Source organism: Colletotrichum aenigma (genome assembly GCF_013390185.1).
Source record: "Colletotrichum aenigma strain Cg56 chromosome Unknown KSG_Cg56_contig02, whole genome shotgun sequence".
NCBI classification, from domain to species: Eukaryota; Fungi; Ascomycota; class Sordariomycetes; order Glomerellales; family Glomerellaceae; genus Colletotrichum; species Colletotrichum aenigma.
In genome coordinates this window covers 2,191,732-2,216,691 of record NW_023500908.1, presented here as the reverse complement: position 1 = coordinate 2,216,691, position 24,960 = coordinate 2,191,732, and the positions used below count along the sequence as shown (strand labels likewise).

The window sequence follows — 24,960 nt, the reverse complement described above, 5'->3', positions numbered from 1 at the left end:
GTCATCAACAATCCCTCGTGCCCACTTTCCCTGGCTCGCGCGTCCAGTGACAGAGCCGCGTTTCCTATCCAGACGTCGGAGCTTGTCGTCCTTTGGGGGCAACAGGAGGTTCACCGTTCCTGAGGAATGTCTCTGACATCGCTTGGCTGGAGGCCGCAGAGTCAGAAGGAGAGACAGAAGACGAAACGGAAGCTTGTAACTCCTCGGGCCATCGAAGCATGAACGAAGAAGAAGTCTCTCTTGGATGAACGTGCTTTCAATTCGCCGCTTTGCACCGGGAATTCAAGCTCTGTCCATACGTCACGTCAGAGCGGTAAACGGCGACCTGCCAACGCAAGCTTACCCGTCCCGTCCGCCGCTGCTGGCTGCTGTTGACTGAGCACGCGACATTTCGTCCCTTCTTTTGTTTGGTTTGCGTGGTGTTCCTGCTGTCTTGCTCCCGCAGATCCCAGACCGTTGGCCACCACAAAAGCACATGCACCAACCGAGGTACAATATACAGCAAGGTACAGATATAGAAAAGGACTAAGTAACCCTAATAGATATAACCTAAAGTGTGAACACAGAAGTACTATACTTAGTACTAGAAGATATAGAGGTCTTAAAAGAGATAAAGATAAAGTAAATAAAATATAAATAACTTTTTCTTATAATAGCTTTAGCTATTAAAGTTATAAGAACCTTACTTTATATAAAGAGAGTAGTAGTAAAATAAATAGCTAGTACTCTATTTGTTAATTAATATAATAGTAAACTAATAACTTAATAATTTTAATACTAATTTTAACTTAAAAAGCGCTATATGTATTAATTTTTTAATAGCTACTAAAAACATATAAAATCTATAGCTAGGAGGAGTATAAAGTTTTTTTATAAATACTATTAAACTTAATATTAAAGATATTATCGCTATATTTTAAACTTAATATTAAAGATATTATCGCTATATTTAATTTTATTATTTACTTTTAGAAGTAAACTAAGCTATAGTTAATAGACTTATAAACATAAACTTTATGTTATATCTATAAGAGGTATCAATAGGGGAGGATATATAAAAAGGAGTAGGATCTTACTATAGCTCTCTAAGGTAATAAATATATTACTTATAGAGCTACTCTACTAAGGGCTTTATTAATCGCTCAGATCGTATAAGAAGGGCAGGATAAAGAGTTAAGGGATAAAGCAGTATACTAAGACCAATACAAGAGAAATTCAAACAAATAACAGGCCACTCACACCCCAGGGTGGGGGGGCACATGCACCAACCACCACCGCTAGGAGCCGTTCTTTCGGGGTACAAACAGAACAGACTCCTGCGGTAAGTACCCGTCAAAGTACGCGCAAAGTTTCCCTACCTACGCTACCGGAAGACGGGTGAGCAAGAGAGAAGCGCAAGGTGTGACCCTCGTCTTGGCGCTCGCGGCACTTGGCGGGCGATTCGTCCACGTCAGGGATGTCGCAGGAGCACAGTCCGCCGGCCCCAGGTGAGAAGGGAAAAGAAGCCCACAACGTGCTCGCCAATTGGCTGCAGCGCGGAATTCCGTGGTCATGGACAGGGTCTCGGGCAGACCTTGCAGAGCTATTCTGCCCAGCCCACGCGACAGCCCTTGTGCGAGTGTGCGCGGCTTTCCAGACGATCTGCCTTTGCCTTCCTCCTCCCCCAAAGATAATCGGCCAGGGACGAAAGCCCTGCGGAGCCCGCTGATGTGGACAGTGGCTGGTGTTGTCTAGTCCCCCCCAAGGCCGTGACGGGTAGGTGGGAGGAGGGGAGGGGAGGGCTCAGTCAGGTAAGGATAGGTAAGGTAATCATGGGCAAAACGAGAGAGACGGAGACATAGTGGAGGCAATGCGAAATGCGAGGTGCGAGGTGCGAACGACCGCTCAGGAGGATTTGTGCGGGATTCGCAGCGCTGCGCAATGGCAGAGGGAACCCTGGTCGCCAACCTTGTCTGCGACTGTTGTGTGTTCTTGGCCTTCTTTGGCACTCTGCAAAGTACAATCCATCCCATCCATACGCAGTCGGGTCGGGCAAAAGACGACAAGGTCCAGCTTGGTGGGTTGTGCCGAGCCTGGGCTGAGGGCCGTTGTGCGCAAAACTGTGCCGATGTCCAATGTTTTCTGTTCTATTATGGTCGCTATTACCTACGGCCATGCTCCATCTCATCACCCATGCTTCCCGTTACCTATCTGAATTCTGCCCTTCTGCCTGCTGCTGCTGTGTGATGCATGTTGGCTTACCGTACCATATGTACCGTCTCATTCAATATTCCCCTATCGCCAGCTCTCCCTTCACCACTCTCTGTTCCTCTTACTTCATCAACAACTCATCCACCTACAACCTTGCCTCATCCAACCCATCACCCGCATAAGGCATACAAGGCAGCACCACTTCGCATAGCTTATTAGTACCGTTCGCCCCCTTTGGAGTTCGGGACCAATCTTAATCTCACGTAACCGACAAGCACCCCCTTCCGATCGCTCGTGTCTGTCATTGGACCTCAACGAACCACTCCCCGGTGGGCTTCGTCCGTCAGATTCCCATCCCATCCGCTACCGCCTCGGAAGAACCAACGCACCCTTTTCCCGAGCCTCCCGCTCTTCATATAGGAAGCGGCGCCGGCGGACCTGGACGCAGCCAAGTCTCCAGTTTCCCTCACTCCTCACTCAGTCATCGCCAACTTCCCCATCAGGTCGGCTGTTTCTTCCGTCATCAGCTTTCACCTCTTTCCCATCTGCCACACTCGACCTCACCACCACCACCACCACCAACCCACACACCCGAGCAGGAGACAGAAAATATGGGTATCGGTGCCGTGGCAGAGCCCTTGGTGGTAATCACCCTCCTATTCGGCGGGACCTACTTCAACCGCAACACCGGAAACAGCAACGCCTACGACAACCTGGGGTGGAGGGGATCCGACTTTGACGATGTCGAACACAAGCGCTCCGACGAGCGCCGCTCCGGCAACTCGACACCCGACTCGGAAGAGTCGCTGCTCTCGGTCGGCGCGTGGAGCTCATCATCGACGTTGACGCCGCAGGAGGAGCCGCCCCGACGCATACGACGGATCAAGTTCTTTGGGTACCAGCGCATGGTATCATCACCAAACACCAGAGTATTCAAGGACCGCCTCCTCTCCCGCGTGCTCCGCAAGTTCCCGTTCTTGGTGGAGGCATGGTACTGGGCCCTGATTTACTGGGTAAGCAAAGCCTTCCGTTGGCAGTCTTCAGCCTCAGCTAACATTGTTTGATACTAGGTCTACCAGGTCGGCCGAGCCTTCACGGCTCTGACCCTCAATGAGGGCACCGTCGACGTCGCCCGCAAGCACGCCCTGCAGCTCATCCACCTCGAGCAGCGCCTGCACGTCTTCATCGAGGTGCCCGTCCAGCAGTACTTCCTCCAGCTGCCCACCGTCATGCACTGGATCAACCGCATCTACTCCTTCATCCATATTCCCGGCACCATCCTCTTCCTCGTCATTCTGTACTACGTCACGACCACCCGCAGACGCCGCGCCATCTCCACCAAGCTCGGCGGCAACGAGAACGTCAGGTGGAACTCGGCCGGCCCTGCGCTGTACGAGGCCCGCCGTCGCACCATGGCTACCTGCAACCTGCTCGCCTTCGTCGTCTTCACCCTGTGGCCTTGCATGCCGCCTCGCCTGCTGAGCGACCCCACCTACAACGGCCCCGATGCCGGCGAGGCTAAGAGTTTCGGATTCGTGGACACGGTGCACAGCGCCGACGGCGAGAGCAGTGTCTGGACCACTAACAAGTTCTGCAACCAATATGGTACGCCAAACTTGGGATACAATATGTTCTATCGCGATATGCTGACATGATTATAGCTGCCATGCCCTCGCTGCACTTCGGCTACTCCCTCCTGATCGGTTTGACCGTCGCTACCCTCCCGCTGCCCTCGATCCGCTCGCGCCCCTGGAAGCGCTTCGCCATCGTCGCCGCCGGCATGTCCTACCCCGCCCTCATCCTCACCGCCATCGTCGCGACCGCGAACCACTTCGTTCTCGACGCCGTCGCTGGCGCCATTGTCTGCGGCATCGCGTGGAACTGCAACGGCGTCCTTCTCAACCTGCTGGTTATCGAGGACTACTTCCTGCGCCTCCTGCGCATTCACAAACCTGTCAACTGGACTGATCCCGAGGCTTCCATGGCCGAGGAGCGGTTCGCCGCGGTGGAGGATGCAGCATAAATATTTTCACGAAAGCGGACTTTTGGTTTAACGGGCGCATGAAATAAGGGTCGTAATATCCATTGCGAATAGAAGTTTATCAAGCATTGATTTTTGGGGATTATCATGTGTTTGCTGCATCGGGAAACAGTCATACCAAGGAGGCAACATTGAAACGGGTCTAGGTGTCCTCGCATAATCGGGGTGAGGAGGCAAGATTCGTTCGGGGAGTTCCGAGCCTTGGAAGGCTTTGGACTTGATTGGAACTGACATGAGGACGTCGCCTCTTTTGAACATTTGGGATGAATTTTGAGCCATGGCTAGAAGGAAGCTTTGGGGCTTTGGGGCTTGAGGGAGGCGAACGATTTAACACAGCCCGAGCTTAAATAATGAGATACTCCCTATGAATAACAGAAATCGCCTCCAAGAAGGGGGGCAAGCATTGTTGAGCAACTGCTTTTAAGATTTCCGAGCGCTTGTTCTTGGCGAAGTTGACTTTACCATAAGCTTTTCTCTCTGCTTGGGTTCATTAAGTCGGAAATGCTACGCATTTTCCCATGTGCATGGTAGACAGGCACGCTTGGGCCCGAGGGTGAGGATCCTCGAGCCGAAGAGCACGGCTGAAATGCACCGAGCGCCGTGTTCCGAGAGAACGGCTTAGCTTCGATCCATGGCGCGCGGCTGTCATGCGGATGCGGACGGTGTCGGGCGAGGTTTCAGCATCGCAAAAGCACCGTGGGATGGGAAAGGTGAGATGGCAAAGTAGAATGCGAATCACGAGCCTGGACCACTAACTTCGCAGCCCATTGGAAGGAATACTGGGGGCCGGGGAGGTAATGCAGGGTAGTAAGGTAGATGGCAGGCGAAAAGCAGGGAAACATACATGAGAGATTGATTAGGCGCCGATCGGTGGGTGTGCAGGCGGGATAAACAAGGCCTGGAGCGGGACGCTTTCCAGATCTCCGGGACGTGGCAAGGCGGAGTGGATCGTGGCACCGAGACCCACCCACCCTTCCCCGGACGCCGATCGGCGATTTCCTCGGAGGATCCACTTGGAGTCGGGGCCGTTTCGCGGCCTGCCAAGCCTGATGATCCTCATGAGGGACCAGGAATCTCAACGACGCGATCTCAGGAAGGGCTGTTCTATCGCAATGATAGAAAAGCCAGGCTCATGCGCTCAGTAAAAGAGTTATGAAGGTGTTTGTTCGTTTGCCCGTCCGCGATATGGTAGGAGGGGCCAGGGCTGCGGCGGGCGAGATCGCACTCGGGTCCAGCCCGTGGAATCGGCGTGGGCATCGGCGGCTGAACGATACACTCATAACGACACCGCCCGGCATGAAGCTTCGGTCTAATCGCCATGGCTGCCCAGCCGGGGTCGGCGATTCGGTGAGAAGACCGGCGAAACCTGCAAAGAGGCGCGATGCTCTTTCAACCCTTGCCGCTGACGATAGCGCTTTCTTTGAGGTCTCGATCAAGATGCTGAAGATGCACCTCCGGAAACCACCTGGCAAAAGCGGTGGCATTTTCCCCTTTGGGTATATAGAAGCCGCATCCAGTGTAGAGCTCTCGCCTCGCTCGGCTGGGCTAGTCTCCATCCGGTGATGTCCCTGGCAGCCCCGACACCTGCCGCTACCACTTACCCAGCACCACACGAAGAAGAAGCTTAGTATGGCTGGAAGGCGCAAGCCACGGGGCAAGGGGATATTTTCACAGACGGCCGCCACACGTGAAGAGGCTCTAGGGATGCCGATAGCGGGCTGGCGGAGCAGCACGTGTGGAGGTTTGGTGTCCTGCTCGAAATTGGTCCTAGATAGAATTTATCGGCAATCGACATCACGTTATTCGAAATTTCCATCTTCATGCCACGACAAACCCGCGTTGTCTTTCGTCGAAAGAAAAACACGTTCAAAGAGCCACAACTGCCGATTTTGCACGTCGACTGGCAGTGAAGAAACTGCCGTCTGACGCGTGAGGTTTCCCTTCACTCTTGGGCCGCAGCCATGTACACGATTCGGCTGCTACTTCTCGTTCTATCCCTCGTCTCGGCGACCTTCGCGCAGATCGATCGTCTCTATGATAACCCGAATTGCACAGTAAGACATCCGTGATTCGGTAGTCGTCCTTTCACAGCATGATGCTAAGAAGTATGCCTTCAGTTACCATGCCTTCTAGAAGGCCTCGTCAATTCAGATTGCAGCACCACCGATCAGGCTTGTCTGTGTCAGGACACCGACTTTCTCCGTTATGTCGAGAGTTGCGCCGCCGCAAGCTGCTCCGTCAAGGAAGCCCTGGGTAAGAGCAACAGGCTCCCCATCCCTCAGATAGTCACCCGCTGACTTCCCTTCTTCTATACGCAGTAACGCAAAAGATTACCCAGGACGCATGCGACTTCTCACTACACGACGAATTCGGCGCAACGGTAGTGCCCCGTGTCATTTTGTTCGCTCTGCTTCCTACGCTGGCCGTCATACTGCGCGTGTCGGTTAAGATCGCCCGATTTGCTACGTGGGGGGCGGACGACACCACTATCGTGTTGGCATATGTGAGCTTCTCCCACATCGCGACGTATCCATGACTCCTCAAGGGACGTTATGGCGTATAACTGAACTGACTGAAGTTTTAGTGCGTACTAATCGGACTATTCTCAGCCAACATGCTGTGTGAGTAACGAGAGAAAAGGCTAAAGGCCAATTGAAGATAGAACTTCGCTGATGCGTGTACACAGGGGGGAAGTTTGGAGCTGGAAGAGATCTCTGGAGTCTCACTCCGCATGAGATTACGCACTTTTTCTTGGTATGTGGCCCTTTAGAATCTTATGCTTGAGATACTCCCTCTCCGTTGAGGAATCGTTCTAATACTCGCATAGACCTTTTACGTCCTGCAGGTTTTCTACCACTGCATCATCACGCTAGCGAAAGCCTCGATTCTCTTCATGTACCTCAGAATTTTCCCCGACGAAAATTTCCGGCGGGTCGTTTGGGGTACGCATGCCTTCAACTTTTCTGTCGGCTTCATCTGCATGCTCATCACCATGTTTCAATGCCATCCCATCAATCTGGCCTGGACCTTCTGGACGGGAGAGACAGAGGGGCATTGCATCAGCATAGAGCAAATCGGGATGGCACAAGGGAGTATCAGCGTTGCGCTGGACCTGTGGATGCTCAGCCTGCCGGCCACGCAAATATGGGGGTTGAACATGAAGCGGCGCAAGAAGATTGCCGTGATGTTCATGTTCAGCTTGGGACTTTTGTAAGGATTACGGAGCCTTGTGTTGTGGGTACGTGCTAACGGCTCAAAGCCTCACAGTAGTAAGCATTATTCGGATATTGACGATCAAGGAGTTGACCAAGTATCCCCTCAATTCAACTGGTAGGCACTCTCCAACGCCAAGCTTCCCGCGATGTGCTGACGTTGTGTCTTCAGCCTTCATCATGCCAGCCGCCATGTGGACCGACATTGAGGTCTACGTCGCGGTGTTTGTGGCGTGCATACCTAACACGCGCCAGTTCATCTGGGGAGTGATCCTGCGACGGCACAATAACGGCCACAAGCTGGGCTCGGAGCAGGTACGAGAGAGAAGCCGCGGCATGATATTCCAAACGAAGATGCCAATAAGGGAGGTGTGTGAAACGATAGACATGGCCTCATGAGTATTCAGTGTCAGGTAAAGACAGATGGTGCGATGTTGTTGAAGTAAATACAGCTTGCATACTTCTGAATTCCCGCAAGCTATCCCCACAGTCTGCCCTTCCCATGACACTGGACGTTCATGACCGCTGAAGAAAATGTTGCGTAAAAGTCAAAAGTGTTTAATTGGTCGGAGGGTTTTTAACCTAAGAAGACGTCCCGCTCACTTGCATACGCGTGGCCCCAATGAAGCCCGCCTCGGGATCGGCGACAATGAAAAACCGTGGTTCCACTGATTTTTACCTACCCAACGACGCCTGACTCTTAACCTCAGCAGCAAAGCTCAGAAGGTTCGCACCTGGGGCAACGAAAACCTCTTATTTCTTTACACAATTTCCCGGCCGGGTCACGAGGTCGTTTGCCTTTTACGGATGCGAGACCGGCGACTTACGGCAAGCCTCATTAATCACAATGCGCCTCATCGACGTAAATTCGTTCAAGCTCCAGGAGTTCTCAGGGTCGGATATACCACCATACGCCATACTGTCCCATACCTGGGGAGATGCAGAGGTGTCGTTCCAGGAATGGCAAGACCTACAAGAGGCGTCCAGAAAAGCCGGCTATTCGAAGATCTATGGAGCCTGTCAACAGGCGAAGGCCGATGGACTTGAATGGCTGTGGGTTGACACGAACTGCGTTGACAAGACGAGCTCAGCAGAGTTATCTGAGGTTATCAACTCCATGTTCCGGTGGTACGCCCAGTCCCAGATATGCTACGCATATTTGGTGGATGTTCCCACGGGCACGACAAATACCGAAAGCGACAGGGATGCTTTGATGGAGCGGTTCAGGGAAAGTCGCTGGTTCACTCGAGGATGGACCTTACAGGAACTCTTAGCCCCAACCAGCGTTGTGTTCTATGCATACGACTGGACCAGCATCGGAAGCCGAGAAACGTCACTGTCTGATGAAATACACCATGCCACTGGCATCGATCGTGGTTATCTCATCAACGATGGTACCATATCGCCTTTATCTGCCGGTGCATCAACGAAGATGTCCTGGCTCTCCAAACGGGAAGTTACTCGCGAGGAAGATCTTGCCTATTGCATGCTGGGCCTCTTCGACATCAATATGCCTTTGCTATATGGAGAGGGCATGAAGGCATTTACAAGACTCCAGGAAGAGATTGTAAAGTCGGATAATGACCACACAATCTTTTGCTGGGAATGGATCTACCCGATCACACCAACGAATTGGTCCAGTTTCCTCGCGCCTTCGCCTTTGGCATTCAGAAATTCCCACAGGTTTCGACGGAGAGATTCAAATCTCGACGAAACTGGAGGCCTTTCTACGTACCAAATGACGAACGCAGGTCTGTCGATAAAACTCCCTATGCTATACACAGGTATGGCAGGCTACATTGTCGCCTTGGATGTCGAAGACAGCGAGGGAGCGCAGGCATGGATCCAGGTCTCCGGCCACGACAATGGGAAAACTCTATACGTCTCAAGGCAGCCATTTCCACCCAATCCACTTATGATTCGACGTGGACTTTTTGAACCGCTGAGATCCTCAAGACGAAAATCACTCATTGTCCGGCACAAACCCAGGGAAAGGGCACTGCTAATTCCGGCCTGGATGAAGCTGGAAACGTCACCTTTGACAGACTCGGCCTTGGCTGGAAGATATGGTATACTACCAATCTTTGGGTCAACCAAGCTACAGTCTGCATGGGCTCGATTTCATCAGCTGGCAACCGATTCCCACGACAGAATTATGTGGCTGGACATGGTGAACAAAGGCGGAGCCGTAAGTATTAACGATGTTTACGTCCCCAATATCCTTACAAACTTGGACGAAGACCAAAAAGAAGTACGAATATCTGTTTATCTCGGATTCGTAACGGCCAAAATGGACCAAAGCTTGAGTGGTTGGATTTGCCGACTCCATGTTGCAACAGACCAGGCTTCGACAGCTCCATCTGAGGAGTCGGAAACAATGAAGGAGGATTTTATGCGCGAAATAAAACAGAACGGCGATGTGGCTTTTGATCGAATGGGAGGTTTTGTGAAGGGTATGTTGCGCGTCCAGTTTTGGGGAGACGAGCTTCCGTACTTTTATGGCGCAAGAGTCAGACTGTTATTGATAACGCCCCATGATGACACGAAGAAGGCGGTAACGAATTTCGTCGAGAATGACCACGTCACAAATGGCAGTGAAGGGTCGTCGCAGAGCTCAACAGGTGCCGTATGGAGCCCGTAAATAAAAGAAGAGAGCTGCCCGCTTCGGCTGCGGGCTATGTTCGTATTAGGAAGAAAACACATGATGAAAAAGAAGGGAGCCTTATTGAGATCATTTCAACGTCTATTGCCGCCCCAGTGACTAGGTATCAACCTATGAAGATGTTTTGCTTCTAGTCCTTGGGACAATTTGACACTCGAAATGTTTCGGGTGGCTGGTAAGCCCATTAGTCAACTCAACTCGGGGGGCAATCTTTGCATCGCCGGGCCCGGTTGCTTTCTCAATGCTCATTGTTGCCAGTATAGACGCAACCACGATCCACACACTCGCTTCCGCCAGGTGCTTCCCAACGCATATCCTTCGACCGAAACCGAATTGTCCCGTAGGAAAGGGCTCACCAAGGCCTCCTTCCTCAACGGGGATATACCGATTAGGATTGAAAGATTCAGGGTCAGAATACGTGTGTTCATCGTGAGTCATTGCACGCGCATTGGCATAAACAAGCGACCCCTTGGGAATGAACATTCCCTCGTAAACATCATCTTGTAACGACCGGTGTGGCACCCCGATTGGTGATACAGGGCACCATCGTAGTGTCTCCTGGACGATGTAGTCGATGTATAGCAGTTTTGGCCGATCCTCAAATGTTGGCAGTCTGTTGTCTCCAACGACTTCGTCGACCATCCTTTGGGCCTTCTCTTGGATTTCAGGGTGTAGAACCATGTTGAGGACGAATACCACTAGCGTAGACCAAGTCGTATCCTGACCTGCAGCATAAACAGCTCCGGCAGCTCCTTTGATGTCGTCCTCTGATAAATCCGAGAAACCGCTTTTTAACTGCGTATTTCTCTGGTCGAGCAATATCTTAATGAGACTGTGCTCGGGGGACTTTTGGGCCGTGACGGCAGCGTATGGTGCGTCGTGAATCCGCCGGATGGCCCACTTCCAGTCTCGAGCGAACTTGAGAGAGCGATCTCTGATAAGCCAGTCTGGGAGATGCTTTACGAATGGGAAGAAATCAACCAAAGTACCAGCTGGAGCCCCTCCGTGGCCAAGAGCATAGGATGCATCGATAGCCATTTGGATATATGGGTCATTGTCGCTTGTAACCTCGACCCCAAAACCGATGTTCATGACAATGGCAGTAGCAAATCTCCTCAAAGCCGTTTCCCAGGCCTCAGGCTGCTTCAGGATCCCCTCAACCAGAGTCTTGGCCTCTCTCTCCTGCAGGTCTTGGTAGACCTGGATATTCGACTTTTGAAAGCTCTTCTGTAGAATCTTTCTGTGCATGCGGAATTCGGGACCCCATCGGAGGAATGTCAACGTCTTCTTCCATCCCATCTCCTCGAATAACACAAAGCGGGGGCGGTCGCAGTAGTTCGCGCCGCGCTTGTCGAGCAGATCGACCGCTGCCTTGACCGAGTTGAGCACAACGACATCCTGTCCCAGCACGTTGAAGTACAACACATCAGAGTTATACTCCTTCGACCAAGCGGCGTAGGCGTACTCCGGATTGTCGGTCGGTATGACGCGGAGGTGGCCTAGGATCGGTTCGCCGGGTGGGCCCGGTGGTAGCCGGAGGTTCCGGCGTTTTGCGGAGCCGCGCCGGGTAATAAGCTTATGCAGAGCTAGAGCCGCAGCCGCGATGAGGAGGATCGCAAAGAGGCGCGTGCTGTGCACGGTGACGAATTGGATCAGAGCCATTGCGTGTGGCAAATAGGTCAAGGGAGGGGTTCGGAGGTTATCGTAGACATGTGTCTCAAAACTTGTGGCCGAACTGAGGGATCTGGAGCTACAACGGATAGAAATTCTGCCTCCGAGGAGAATCAATCTTCGGATCCAGGCTCTTGGCGATATACCCTGCGTCCAAAGTCCGGAGAAGACATGACGAGGGTCGCTCAGTATGTAAATGAAGACACGCTGATATTAGTTTATCAGCAGAAGCTCTAGCGAGCATCGCGCTGACTGAATGCTGTCATTCGTCTCGGGGTTAGTGGGCTACGGTAACCTCGAGACGAAGGATGAGAGGGGAAAGGGAAGGACAAAGAGCTTGCCGGATTAATTGCCCGCGCTTTGCCGGTTGCCGGCAATTTGCAAGCCTACCCCCGATAAGCTTCATAGATTGCCGGAAAAGGATGAGACAAGGAACGCAGAATGCCTTACACAGTGATGGCGGAATGCAGCTCAGACCTCTGGCCCAGGCCGCTCTATTTCTCGCCCTTGAGCTCACCGAAGCTTTTAATCATCACCTGTTCTTCAGAGTCTAATATCCAGCTTCCTGAAACACATTACTTCCCATCGACTTTCGTAAAATCCCACCGGCTCTCGCCTCCGTCTCCATTTCAACGTCTCCTTCAATACCTCCCAACGACCGCCGGACAAAAAGACGACTCACGTAACGGACGTCTAGTCAGTGACCTGCAGCTGAACACATTACATCATCGAGTCAGAATCAGCCGCGTGGATTCCTTTATACCCTACCCCTCACGCACCAGCGCACAAAAAAAATAGCAATTGCGCCATGGTCGGGGCCACTGCCGCCTCGGCGTTCTCCACGGAGCCGACTGACTCGGATCCTCACCGGTACCAAACCGGGTTCGGAAATCGGTTTTGCTCAGAGGCGGTGCCCGGAACGCTGCCTCCCGGGCAGAATGCGCCTCAAAAATGCAGATTCGATCTGTACTCGGAGCAATTGAACGGGTCATCGTTCATCAGCTCGCGTGCGACGCTGCAGCATGTGTGGATGTACCGCATATGGCCGTCCGTTGCTCACCGACAGGTCGTGCCCTCGCCAGAGCTCAACCCCCTGCTGCAAGCCTGCTTCTCGCCTCTGAATGACAAGGTGAAATACGTGGCGGGACAACAGGCTTGGGACCCATTCCAATTACCAGGGGAAGACGAGCAGGGCGGAAAAGGGCGTGACTTTGTCGAAGGTATCCGAACAGTGGGCGGACAAGGTGACCCAACGTTGAGGGAGGGGATCGCCGTGCACGTTTACACCGCATCAACGTCCATGAGTAACAGGGCGTTCTGTAACAACGATGGTGACTTTCTCATCCTCCCGCAGAAGGGGAGGCTCAACATCCAAACCGAGCTAGGCTGGCTAATGGTTCGGCCCGGGGAGCTAGCGGTGATCCAAGCCGGGCTCCGCTTCCGGGTCCTCCTCCCCGACGGCCCGAGTCGCGGTTACGTCCAGGAGATCTTCGGTACACACTACGAGCTCCCGGAGCTCGGTCCCATCGGCTCAAACGGCATGGCGCTTCCCCAGGATTTTGAAAGTCCCGTCGCGTCCTTTGACGTGGATTCGTCCGACTGGGAGATCGTGTACAAGCTGGCGGGATCGTTGCACGCCTGCCGGCAGGGTCACACCCCCTTCGATGTTGTGGCCTGGCGAGGGAACCTGGTGCCGTACAAGTACGCGACGGAGAAGTTCATCAATGTGGCAAACGTCAATCACGATCAGGCCGATCCGACGGTGTACTGTGTGCTCACTGCCAAGTCCAAGGTTCCGGGGGTTTCACTAACGGACTTTCTTGTCTTTACGCCCAAGTGGATCCCCACATCGAATACCTTTCGGCCGCCGTACTACCATCGCAACATGTCCACAGAGATGATGGGGTTGCTGTATGGCACGTACGGCGGGAGCAGTCACGTCCTCGAGCCGGGAGGTCTGAGCTACGAGGCGAGCTACATGCCGCACGGTGAGACGTATGAGACATGGCAGAACGCGACGACAAAGGAGTTGAAGCCAGATAGGATATGCGAGGGGACGGTGGCTTTCATGTTCCACATCAGTGTGCCGGTCATGCTGACCCAGTGGGCGATTGAGGGCGAGGGCTCAAAGGGTCTGCACCTCGCCGAAGACCAGTGGGACGGAGCCAAGGCTCACTTCCTTGAGCATCTAGACGAGGTGGAAGAGGTTTTGGCCAAGGCAGGGCTGCCAAACCTGGGAAGGAAAAGCGCCAACGGGAAAGTGAATGGGGCCGTCAATGGGAATGGCGTCCATGGTATTGTCAATGGGTACAGCAGTTGAGAGACATTCTTGGGCAGGTTTGCGACTACAGAACAGAGATACGACCGCAGAATGACATCACGCAGAATGAACAGGTAGATTTATGAGGCTCTAGGCCATCTAGGCGGCGAAAACACACTTAGTGAAGCTTGTAGAGGCGGAAAAGAACCCGGGGCAACAGCGGGCAATGCGTAAGACCCAACACAGATAAGACCGAGGGGTGTGGCTGAGGTTTTCATGCCTATCAGCTCGCCAATCTCTTTAGACGAATCCTTCAAGATAGCGCCCACTGTTATCAGCCCCTCAAGGCCGACCTTCTGCCGGCTTGTTTGTCTCCTGTCCCAGTTTAACTGCCTTTTCTGCGGCAATTCCAATGAAAACCTGCCACTTAGACTGCCTTCAACCTTTATCCGGCTGCAGGGGAGCTCAGTCATGTTTTCAAACACTGAAGAGAGCCCGCCGGCCACCACCCGGGACCCCACCGAGTCCGGAGACCCACATTCGGCCGATGCGGCAACGAAGCCGGTGAAACGGCGCGGAGGCACTGCCTGCCGGCGATGCCGACGGCTCCGGTCGAAATGCGTCAAGCAAAACCGACAGCCTCCGTGTGAGGCATGCCTGCTCGCTGGCACACAAGCGGCACGAGCCTGTACGTTTCCTCGCCGAGGAGAAAGAGACACAGACCGGGAGTTTCGACGCCGTGTGCCAATGTCGACCCACTTTGCTCATGACGATATGGTGGAAGGAGGCGTTGAGGATCTTGCCATCATTTGCGCGTCATCAACCGCTCGACACGACGATTGGACAGTCCAAGAGGAGTCCCACATTGGTGAGGCCGTTGCAGGAGACTTGGCCTCGTTTCCACTACCAAAAACCCCAGCCAACACTAGCTGCCCCAACGCCTCACCTCCTTTACTCTCGGGACCCCAATCATCAAGCAACCCATCACTTCCACCCGGATATGAAGTAATCGAAGGCTGCAAAACCTTCGTGACGTCCTACTTTCAGCTGGGCTTCATACCAAAAGCCATGTTCCAGGAGAACCTTGTCCGCAACCCTGCATCCACGAGTCGCTTCCTTCTTTGCTGCATCCTATCGATATCTTCGCGCTTTACTCCCTCTTTGGTACGTCGCTATGGATCTGCTACCACAGCAACAGACCATTTTCTCAAAGCAGCGCGGGCGCTGGCGTCAGAAGAGATGTATCGCCCCTCTCTCGACAACACCCAAGCCTTCTTCCTGCTTGCCATCGCGGAATGGGGCAACGGCGATCGCGATAGAAGCTCCATGGATATGGGCGTAGCAGTTCGCATGGCTACACTACTCAAGCTACACCGGGAGGAGACCTATGCGCTACCACCGAATGCTGAGGCCGAGCAGCTCGTCCGAGCGGAGTCAGCCAGGCGGACCTTCTGGATGATACAGAGCCAAGAGAACCTCCACTCTGGATATAGCACCCCGGCCCCCTTCTCGTTGGACGACATCACAGCATATCTGCCCTGCGACGAGAGCGACTTTGCTTTTGGAGTGGTACCTGCCACAAGGTCTGCTCTTCCCGGCACGCCGCCTGCGCTGGCAAACCCTTCATTGGCAACAGGGTCTGGCCGGTGCCTCTTCGCGACCCTTATCCAAGCACATAACCTTTGGGGTCAAGTAGCTCGTAGAGCAGGTCGCCCGGGGCTCGGTTCGGATGACGGAGCGCCTTGGATGGCTGGGGGTAGTCATTCGACGATGATAGCTTCGCTTCGGAGCTGGGAGGAAGAGATGCCACCTAGGCACAAATGGAGTGTATGGAATCTGCGAGGGTGGAAAGCAGAGTCCTTACACCTTGCCTACCTGTCCGTGGTAATGGTACTGCGGTTGAGCAATATTGTTATCCGCCGCATCTACATTGATCAAATCATCAGGACGCTATCGTCGACGACCGAAGATGCGTTGCCACAAGAGGGACAGGCGCCGAACGAGTTTTGGAGAGGCATGTCCCACGACCTCTTCGCCAACGTAGTCGAATTACACGAGCAGGTGGAAGCCTACTTCAGCGTGAAATCCAGAGACGAAGGGTTCCCCGCCATTTTGGTCTTCTGCGTCTACATATGCGGGTCTTTGGCCTCGTATCTCTGGCGCCATCCCCAGCTTTGCCCGCACATTGCCCCTTCTGAGGCCGAGGGCATGGCAACGGGCTCACTCAGGGTCCTTAGTGAACTACATGAGGCATGGCCTACCAGCGCCAGATGGCAAAGGGGCCTCCAGCAGATTACGAGCCCTCTATCTAATACAACATCTCCGGTAGCGGGGGAGCATCCCGGGGGAGCGGCAGTGTCTATAGGGCAGGATAGTAGCGGCCTGGATGCGGCGTGCAACACTACCGCCGACGGCCCAGACGACCAGTTCGAAGCTGAGCTTGCGGCCTTCCTCAATGGGGACTTACACTATGACTTACTGGAGGGTCTCGGCACATCAGTTGGCCAGTTTGATTGAAGCTTTGTCTTAGAAGCCTGGCTTCCGGCGCCGGCAGCTATTGCCGGTAATGTGGGGCGACGTGCCGACATCTATGTCGGGGGCGGGCGGCCACTTTGCCCGTTTCCGGCAATTAGAGTGCCAATGCGGGCCATGAATGGGAGCCCCTCACGAAAACATATCAACGTCCCCTCAGTGTTGCAGGCTGCCTTGGGTTCACATTCGCCCACTCAGTTCCCGTGCACTCTACCCATACTACACGCCAATAGCAATGGCGGCAACAGGAGGTCATCCGGACGCCGCCTCGTATGCCGCCTCCGGGTACGGTAACCGCATGGGCTGGGGCACCCGCCCTGCGCTCCTCCTCATCGACATTTGCAAAGCATACTGGACCCCTGGCTCGCCCCTCGACCTCTCCGGCAACCCTGGCGCAGTTGAGGTCCCGGCCAGTGCAGCACGTCTCGTCGCTGCGGCCAGAAAAGGTGGTGTGCCGGTCCTGTGGACAGCGGTGGAGTACACCGACCCAAGCATGGCCGACGCAGGGCTCTTCTGGCTCAAGGCAAAGACGTTGGCTGTGTGGCAGATTGGAAGCGAGCTTCACTCACAAGGGTTGGCGGACTGGGTGAACGAGGACCTGACGCCGACTAAGGGGGACGCGGTAATTAAGAAGAAGTATGCAAGTGGCTTCTTCGGAACGACGCTTGCGACGGAGTTGAGGTATCGGAATATCGATACGGTGGTTATATGCGGGGTTAGCACGAGCGGGTGTGTAAGGGCGACTACGTTGGATGCTATGCAGAATGGGTTTCGACCGATGGTGAGCAAGATCAATACTAAGGCAATGAGGGGTTAAGACTAATAAGTCGTGTGTAGGTGGTGGGGTCCGCATGCGGCGACCGCAGCGAGGAGATCCAAAAGGCTAGCCTCTTCGATTTGGATTCCAAGTACGCCGACGTGGTAACGGAGGCTGAAGCAATAGAGAGCATCTACAGACAGGGTGGTTAGGGGCATAGTATTCAGGTTCATTAGTAGTTGGGTGGTGATGGCGGCTCTATGTCTATATCTATCACACCTCTAATCCTCAATCGACTTCAAGTCCCGGGTCAGCCTCCACTTTGGGCCAAACTTCATCTCGATATACATGAGAGGTAGCATTAAGGCGCATACACCGCCTAGAAGGACGTAGCTCCAGCTCACGCGGAGGGCAGCAGTCATTCTATCAATAAGACCCACAAGCAAAGCGGCGAGCAGGCATCGCACAAGGTTGGTCTGTGGCAGTCAGCAGAGATGCAAGACGTTGATTGAGAGCGTTACTTACACAAGCGGTTGCTGCTGAGCTCCTGGTCTGCAAGATGTCAATCATCAGCGTCATCGTGGTGTTGAGGATCGAGATCGAGGTGTATCCCACTACAACAGGTTAGCATGATAAATGGACTCCCTTACTGCGATATTACTCACAAACGACCTGCAAGGCGAGTGGTACGGCGATGTGTACGCCTTTGTCAACGCAGAAGCCCCAGGCAATCACCGCCCCCGAGAAGAGCACAAGTAGTACAGGCATAGTCCTCAATCGAGCATACTCCTTGGGGAACTCGAGTGCTCCATCAGACTCTTCCACACGCTTCTTGATCCGAGCATAGTCCCAGTCAAGAAATTTGCCAGTCAAGGTGCTCCCGACAATCATTCCGAAGCCTGTGGGAAGGTAGCACAGCCCAAGCGCTGTCTCAGATAGCCACGGGTAGACCCTAGCAAAGGACGAGGCAACAGTAGTGACGACGGTGTTATTGACGGCGTAGACAACGCCAGTGAAAGCCAACGTGATAGCAACGTCGGGGTAGACGAGGATGACGAAGGGGTTGATGGAGGGGCGGACACCAGGCTTCGAGGGCGTTGTCTTTTGCTTCTTGCGGGAGCGGCCTACTACAGGAACGAGTGGCGTGTAGACACCCCCGAGGGTAACACTACCATTGCCAACAAGGTTACGGAGAGTCTCTGGGAGGAACCTGAGAGAGTAGGGAACGAGGTAAGAAAGTGGGGACTACGGGCAAGAAGCATGGCATCTTACAGTAAGATGAAGAGAAGGCAGCAGACCGCCATCACGATCAAAAACCAGAAGATCGATCGCCATCCAAGCTTGTCGGACAGGGCACCACCAATTGCGGGAGCAATGCAGGGCGAAATCTAACTACGATTAGCATACATAGAAAGGGCCTAAGAGAGACCGAGCACATAGCACATACCATGGGCCCTAGGTTGAACATGCCAAAGAAGCCTCCTCTCTCTTCTGGTGTGGATATGTCACCGATCACACCCGCGCCTGTCACTCGTCAACCTACTTGGTCAACATTGAAGTGAGCACGCGAGCACTTACCTAATGCAATAGTGCTAGCACAACCCGCGGCTTGCAGGCAGCGAAGGACGATCAGGAGCCAAAACGCGTCTGTAGGGCAAACGGCAATTCCAACACAAGCTCCAATGAGGACTGTAAGACAGACTAAGAACACGGGGCGACGTCCATAGCGATCAGATAGCGGACCCCACAACATCGGGGCTGGTTTCGAGCCGATCAGTACCGCAACAGAAACGCTCGCGTTGAGGGGGGGGCTTACATATGCCTTGCATCGCAAGAAACGCCGTAACAGTCAAGTTGAGTAGCTCGACAGATTTACCAAATGCCTCTGACAGCTTAGGTATCGCAGGAAGATAGATGTTGGCAGGTAGAGGACTGCACGCGTCAGTCACGCGACCACTCGCCTCCCCGGAGTTTAGTGACGCACCTGTAGAACCCAGCAACAGCAACCATACCGACGATGAACCATTTCTCCTTCCGGGTGAAGATGCTGTACGGCTCCGCAACCCCAGCATCCCCGAGCGGGATCCTGAGGGGCTCCGGCACGGGGACGGCCCCGGACTTGTTCTTGGCGTCTTTAGGTTCGGCCATTACGGGGCCGGCGGTCATCCTCGAGTCTGGGGAAGCTCACAACGACTCAAATGGGTCTCCTCAATTACCCCCAATCTCTCGAATGGCAGAGATGATAAGGAGATGAAGTTTTGGGCAATTATCTTGAGCAGAAAGAGAGCGATTGCCAGCCGGACAACGTCCGTCGATCAACGAAAAACTTGCCCGAGGATAAAAATTGGTGGAACCCCCTGCAGACCCACGCCCAGCAACTCGGCCAAACCGCTCGGTGCCGGTTCGCAATGGGCGAGGGCGGGTCTCCGGCAACGGCTTCCGAGGCCCGTTTCACAGGTGATCCGGATATTAGCGGTGGAGAGTAAGTCCGGTTACGCTAAGGACAAGGGCGAGCCAAACTTGGCACGAGGGGATTGCCAATGAGGTGGCGGGTGATAAGCAGAGGCTCTCTGGGGGCGGTGGGGTCGTTCCGCCTGGGCCCTGATCGGCCGCGATGATGTCGCTGGAGGCTCATACAAGGGCAGGGGTCGCGATATGGAAATGCGGGCTATCGTGATGGGGATGGGGTTATCTGATGGATGTGCTTGGCGTCCGGCAATCTGCTTTGCCTGATTGCTATCGTGAGCAGAGACGGGCATGTTTCAATCGGTCCACGTGCGGCAATGAAGACGCCAGAGGCTCTCAGGGTAGAAGTCAATGAGCCTGGACAAAGATATCCATTTCAGGGATGCGCCGTAGAGTTAGTAAGACTGTTACTGCCAAGAAAGCCCCCATTGACTCTACGATGAACTACATAGTACTCCTGATCGTTCTGTTTAGAATATTAAATCCGGATGGATCCACTATATTAGCTGGGAATGTTTCTGTGAAGACTCCGTGTTGCTTTACCACGAAGAGGCCCCAAGTATGGCGAGCACCCGACACAACACGCCAACAGGCGTAGAGAAACAAGATTCTGAAAATGATGCAAAGCAAGACGTTGAGACCGCCAGCTCCATTCACGAGGCACAGTCCGAGGAGGCTCGCGGATGGCGGGCCTGGGCCCAGAAACTCATGTCCCTCGGCCACGTTGAGGTCCGAGGAATTGCTCCCATCCCAGTCGAAGAGCGAACCGTTACCAGGACTGTCAACATTTTCACCCTTTGGTGGTGTATGAATGCCAATGTCTTGCCGTAAGTCGACCTCCTCGAAACCAGGCAACGCCCATGCTACCCCTGAGGCGAAATGCTGAGTCGATATCAGTATTACATTCGGCATGCTAGGCGCGACTTATGGCCTCTCTCTCCGCGATGCCTCACTCATCATCGTCTTCTTCACCCTCCTGACAACTCCAATACCGGCTTACCTATCGACCCTAGGTCCGAAGACAGGCATGAGGCAAATGATACAGGCGCGCTTCAGCTTTGGGTATGTGTCCCCCTATCCGCGGCCCTGCATTTGTCACTAATACATTTCAGCCGATACCTCGTTTCCGTCCCCGTGCTTCTCAACCTTGCAACTCTCACAGGCTTCTGTGTTATCATGGCTGTCATTGGCGGCCAGTGTCTCTCAGCCGTGGGAGAGGGCAACGTGAGCCCGGCAGTAGGGATCGTCATCGTTGCCCTGCTTGCCCTCGTCATCTCTTTTTGCGGCTTCACCGTCCTACACTTGTATGAACGGTTCGCTTGGATCCCTGCCGTAATTGCCATCATAATCGCGACAGGCTGCGGCGGCTTTCACCTGAGAGAACAGGCTCCGACTGAGCCAGCCACGCCGCAGTCCGTCGTGTCGTTCGGCATGATCGTGGCCTCATACATGATCCCCTGGGCATGCCTTGCATCGGACTTCACGACGTATCTCGAGCCATCTACATCATCGTCAGTCCTCCAATGCCTCACAGCCGACTTAGTCACTGACACAATAACCAGAAAGAAGATTTTCGCATACACTTACCTCGGCCTCGCCCTCCCCACGATTCTCCTCATGATACTAGGCGCCGCCATCGCCTCCTCCATACCCCTGGTACCTGCTTGGCAACAAGCATATGACGAAAACCTCGTCGGCGGCGTTCTATCCGCGATGCTCACTCCCGCGTCAACTTTTGGCAAAATCGTTACCGTAGTTCTGTCCTTCACCCTGCTCGGCAACATTGCAGCGACTAGCTACTCTATAACCCTCAACTTCCAACTCCTCGCGCCCGCCCTCAAACGAGTACCTCGGTCCGTTTTCGCCCTCCTCGTCACGGCAATCATAATTCCAGTCGGAATTCGCGCAGCGAGCGACTTCTTCGCGAGCCTCGAGAACTTCATCGCGCTCATCGGGTACTGGTCCGCCGCCTTTCTAAGCGTCGTCCTCGTCGAACATTTCTGGTTCCGCAAGGCAGACTGCGAGCAATATGAGACGGAAGCATGGGACGACGCGAGGAAGCTGCCGGTCGGCGCGGCGGCGTTGGGGTCCTGCGTGCTGTGCTTCGCCCTGGTCATCCCCTGCATGGCGCAGGTGTGGTGGACGGGGCCGATCGCCGAGGTGACTGGCGACATCGGCTTTGAATTGGCCTTTGTTGTTTCTGGACTGCTCTATATTCCATTTCGGACGCTGGAAAGGAGGGTTTCAGGGAGGTGATGGGTTATTGTTGGTCGGAAAGACCGTGCAGGTCAATGGCGGTGAGATGAGCCTGCGCCTCGGAGCTTCGTTTTGGGCAGGAAAGGCGAAAGTACACTGGGTTCATCTGAAAGATGTAGCAAGTGGTTACTGATAGTAATTCTTACTGTTTACTTGGAATGGCGACAGAAGACGGGTGGAAGCATACAATAGATTCTATCAGCTGGGTGTCTGCATCGCCGCCCCTCCGTTACGCGCAGGAGGCGACCAGGGTTCGGAACGTGAACCACCAGAGGCAACTCATATCTATCGCATATTGAATGGTGTGTCAGAGAGCATTTTCCCTTTTGAGAATTCGGGAGAGACAGTCTCGAATTAAAAGCAAAATTCAGGCCACTACAGAAGATGAAGCCGTGCGAGACGCACCAACAGCCCAACGTCCGGGGCCCATTGGCGGGAATATCTCTTGGAAATCTCTTGGGCCCATCTCGGAAGAGCGTGCCGGTCGCAGTAGTTCAGACGAAGATGCATGCAAAATGGGAAGGAAAAACGCAGCAAACACCACGTGTCTCGAGGCAGATCTGGACTGGAAACGTGCGGCGGCGACGAGCTCCTGTTGGGAACAAAGGTCCGGGCGGGACATCATGGCCGGACGGTCGCATCCCGCGATCTTTGTCCATTGTCCGCCTCAGTCCATCTCAACGACCCCTGGGGATGGCCTTGCACTCTTCTTTCTTTGTCGGGCAGCCGCAGGAAGCGAGCGGGCAGGGGTTGGTATGGATGTTTGCCCCCCTTCGGAGGCTTCAGCATGCGTCTGTAGAGGAAACGTGCAGCGGACAAGGGGCCCGAGGCCGCGGAAATTGGGAAGCTGCGAGAGGCTGCAAACTTCAGTTGTTTGTGTCACCTACTTGACCAGGACAAGGTCGCAAGGACAATCGCATATGAGATAGGGGACTTTGCATTACGTGCGTTAGAAGATGGTCGACGGAAATGCATGTGAGAGCGACTGGCTCGACCGGCGTGGGCATGTCGATCTCTTCCGAGCCCTCGATCATTACGAGGAATCAACACAGCACCGTCCTTTAGTCTGGGCTCTTACACAACGTTGTAAATGAAGTCGGGGCTGCCGAGCAGGCATTCGACGTCGTGAGATGCACTCCGCAAGTACACAGACCACAAACGAAGACCATCCTTTCCAACAGGTAGCATTCGTTGAATTTCGATGGTTCAAGTCGTGTGCCGTGGCTTTGGTCGTGTGATGCTTCCACTCTTCAGCCATTAGCCCAGATTCTTGGGACTGTAGCAGCAACACGAAACCTAGAAGCTGTTACTAGACGCCATAAAATCTCTGAACCCGTCAAGACCATTGTTTCCGGATAGAAAACGTCCACGGGACTATTCTGGCGCTGCCACACCCGCATGAAGCCGAACTCTAGTCGTGGCGGTTCGAATAAAGTTGACGCTGTCCAGGTCCGCCCGCACCCGGCCCCGGAATAGCTAGGTTGCGCCGGGTTAATGATTGGTCTCACCAGCACCCGGATGGCGCTCGTCGCGTGGCCGTGTAGGATTGGCATGGTTGGGGGAATGAAATGTGCATCGGATAACGCCCACGCTAGTGAGTTTGTTGGGATTGATTGACGTTGTGTTCGATTGCTTTCATGTACGGTTTCTGCAAGTAAGACGGAAGGCAATGGAAAGCAACGCAAGAGAAAGAGAGCATGGACACAGCACTAGACCAGCCTGTGGCAGGTGTGCTTCGGATGTCGGGACCTGTCATCATCTTGGATTCGAATCTAGCTGATCCGTCCACTTGGTACCAGGCGAGAGAGGCAACAAGGCACAGAACGTCGGCCGCAAACTGCTTCCCATTCGCCGCTCCGTGCTTCATTCGGTGCAAGGGAGAACGTGGGATGGATCCTGGAGATGGAGGGGAGCCACAATGCCGAGACCAATGTGGTCTGTTTTCTGTCGGAGATGAGCCGACACTGGCATCAAAAGCTGGGGAAAATGTCCACCAAGATCCAGATTTCCTGCTCTCCGGAAATCTAAGCAAGCCTTGCGCTCTCCGGATTTTCCCCAGACGGACGCAGCATCGAAAGGCGTCTTGTTTTTGTTCAACATGATGGAGACGTGGTTTATCCTTAGTAATGGAAAACCACGATAGCCACACAGGCGGCGCTAGTGCTGCTTGTGTCCATCAACGTGAATGGCTGCAAAGCTTATCTCATCGACCATGCTTAATGGTCACTGGCCTGGGCTGTGGAATTCAGGTGTACACTTGTGCCAAGTGCACCAAGACTTGACGGCGATGCGGCTGTCCGTCGGTCAAGAGCCTAGCAGCCGTCTATGGGGTTTCCACGGGCTTGGGAGCCTAGGGAAGCTCGTGTTTGCTGATTATGTGCTTTCAAGCCAAAAGGTGACAGGCAGACAGACAAGGCCCCGGTCTTTAACCCGGTATCAGTTTTGTTGGTGGCTGCAACGGACAGAACCCCGTCAGTCTGAATGAAGGGCACCACCGCCAATGGAACGAACGCGATCGCAAAAGACACAGAAAACTTTCTTGGCCTTGCGCTAGGCACCAGGGCACAGCCTGGAGAGAAAGTGTATGCAGCCCCAGGGACTGCCAGCTCCTTCGGAAACAGCTCCCCTAGACTGGCAGTCATCCGTGATCCACTGCCGGATCCTCTTGATGTAATGACCAGTGCCCATCATCGCGCCTCCATCTCTCCGCGCGCCGCTGAGGTCGTTCGTGCGGGGAAGCGCCAGGGAAGGATTGCGGGGGATGGGAGGAGAAGAAGAGAGGGGGGGCGTTGGGGCAACCTTGGCCGACTTGGGCGAGCAGTTGGGCACTTATTGGCTCTTGGGGATTAGGCTTGCGCGCGGTTCGAGAGGGCTGTGAACCTGGCCAACCCTGCTCGTTCTCATGGTCTGCCG

The 24,960-nt window shown here is 54.0% G+C and overlaps 9 protein-coding genes across 9 annotated transcripts; 7 read left to right on the top strand and 2 right to left on the bottom strand.

Annotated features, from left to right (window-relative positions):
• Nucleotides 1-2,801: 2,801 nt before the first annotated feature.
• On the top strand, nt 2,802-4,213 carry CGCA056_v002647 (uncharacterized protein; the record flags this gene model as incomplete). The annotated part of the gene is made up of 3 exons (XM_037317904.1): nt 2,802-3,203; nt 3,261-3,795; nt 3,852-4,213. The coding sequence occupies 3 exons, from the start codon at nt 2,802-2,804 to the stop codon at nt 4,211-4,213; spliced, it is 1,299 nt and encodes a 432-aa protein (XP_037183406.1).
• A 1,979-nt stretch (nt 4,214-6,192) lies between these two features.
• CGCA056_v002646 (Satratoxin biosynthesis SC1 cluster protein 4) lies at nt 6,193-7,842 on the top strand (the record flags this gene model as incomplete). Its single annotated transcript, XM_037317903.1, has 8 exons — nt 6,193-6,285; nt 6,349-6,484; nt 6,550-6,734; nt 6,816-6,852; nt 6,918-6,985; nt 7,059-7,441; nt 7,491-7,561; nt 7,616-7,842. 8 exons carry the CDS (start codon nt 6,193-6,195, stop codon nt 7,840-7,842), a joined length of 1,200 nt encoding a protein of 399 aa, XP_037183407.1.
• A 448-nt stretch (nt 7,843-8,290) lies between these two features.
• CGCA056_v002645 (Vegetative incompatibility protein HET-E-1) lies at nt 8,291-10,084 on the top strand (the record flags this gene model as incomplete). Its single annotated transcript, XM_037317902.1, has 1 exon — nt 8,291-10,084. One exon carries the CDS (start codon nt 8,291-8,293, stop codon nt 10,082-10,084), a length of 1,794 nt encoding a protein of 597 aa, XP_037183408.1.
• A 132-nt stretch (nt 10,085-10,216) lies between these two features.
• Nucleotides 10,217-11,767, bottom strand: COX2-0 (Cytochrome P450 monooxygenase COX2; the record flags this gene model as incomplete). The annotated part of the gene is made up of 1 exon (XM_037317901.1): nt 10,217-11,767. The coding sequence occupies one exon, from the start codon at nt 11,765-11,767 to the stop codon at nt 10,217-10,219; it is 1,551 nt and encodes a 516-aa protein (XP_037183409.1).
• Nucleotides 11,768-12,584: 817 nt separating this feature from the next.
• Nucleotides 12,585-14,096, top strand: hgo-1 (Homogentisate 1,2-dioxygenase; the record flags this gene model as incomplete). The annotated part of the gene is made up of 1 exon (XM_037317900.1): nt 12,585-14,096. One exon carries the CDS (start codon nt 12,585-12,587, stop codon nt 14,094-14,096), a length of 1,512 nt encoding a protein of 503 aa, XP_037183410.1.
• Nucleotides 14,097-15,275: 1,179 nt separating this feature from the next.
• On the top strand, nt 15,276-16,553 carry CGCA056_v002642 (putative transcriptional regulatory protein; the record flags this gene model as incomplete). Its single annotated transcript, XM_037317899.1, has 1 exon — nt 15,276-16,553. One exon carries the CDS (start codon nt 15,276-15,278, stop codon nt 16,551-16,553), a length of 1,278 nt encoding a protein of 425 aa, XP_037183411.1.
• Nucleotides 16,554-16,803: 250 nt separating this feature from the next.
• nicF (Maleamate amidohydrolase) lies at nt 16,804-17,537 on the top strand (the record flags this gene model as incomplete). The annotated part of the gene is made up of 2 exons (XM_037317898.1): nt 16,804-17,349; nt 17,406-17,537. The coding sequence occupies 2 exons, from the start codon at nt 16,804-16,806 to the stop codon at nt 17,535-17,537; spliced, it is 678 nt and encodes a 225-aa protein (XP_037183412.1).
• Nucleotides 17,538-17,606: 69 nt separating this feature from the next.
• ITP1-2 (Itaconate transport protein) lies at nt 17,607-19,473 on the bottom strand (the record flags this gene model as incomplete). Its single annotated transcript, XM_037317897.1, has 8 exons — nt 17,607-17,801; nt 17,851-17,939; nt 17,991-18,535; nt 18,598-18,713; nt 18,773-18,849; nt 18,904-19,083; nt 19,142-19,257; nt 19,310-19,473. The coding sequence occupies 8 exons, from the start codon at nt 19,471-19,473 to the stop codon at nt 17,607-17,609; spliced, it is 1,482 nt and encodes a 493-aa protein (XP_037183413.1).
• An 879-nt stretch (nt 19,474-20,352) lies between these two features.
• fcyB-0 (Purine-cytosine permease fcyB) lies at nt 20,353-22,047 on the top strand (the record flags this gene model as incomplete). Its single annotated transcript, XM_037317896.1, has 4 exons — nt 20,353-20,618; nt 20,689-20,853; nt 20,904-21,302; nt 21,354-22,047. 4 exons carry the CDS (start codon nt 20,353-20,355, stop codon nt 22,045-22,047), a joined length of 1,524 nt encoding a protein of 507 aa, XP_037184165.1.
• Between the last annotated feature and the right edge of the window lie 2,913 nt (nt 22,048-24,960).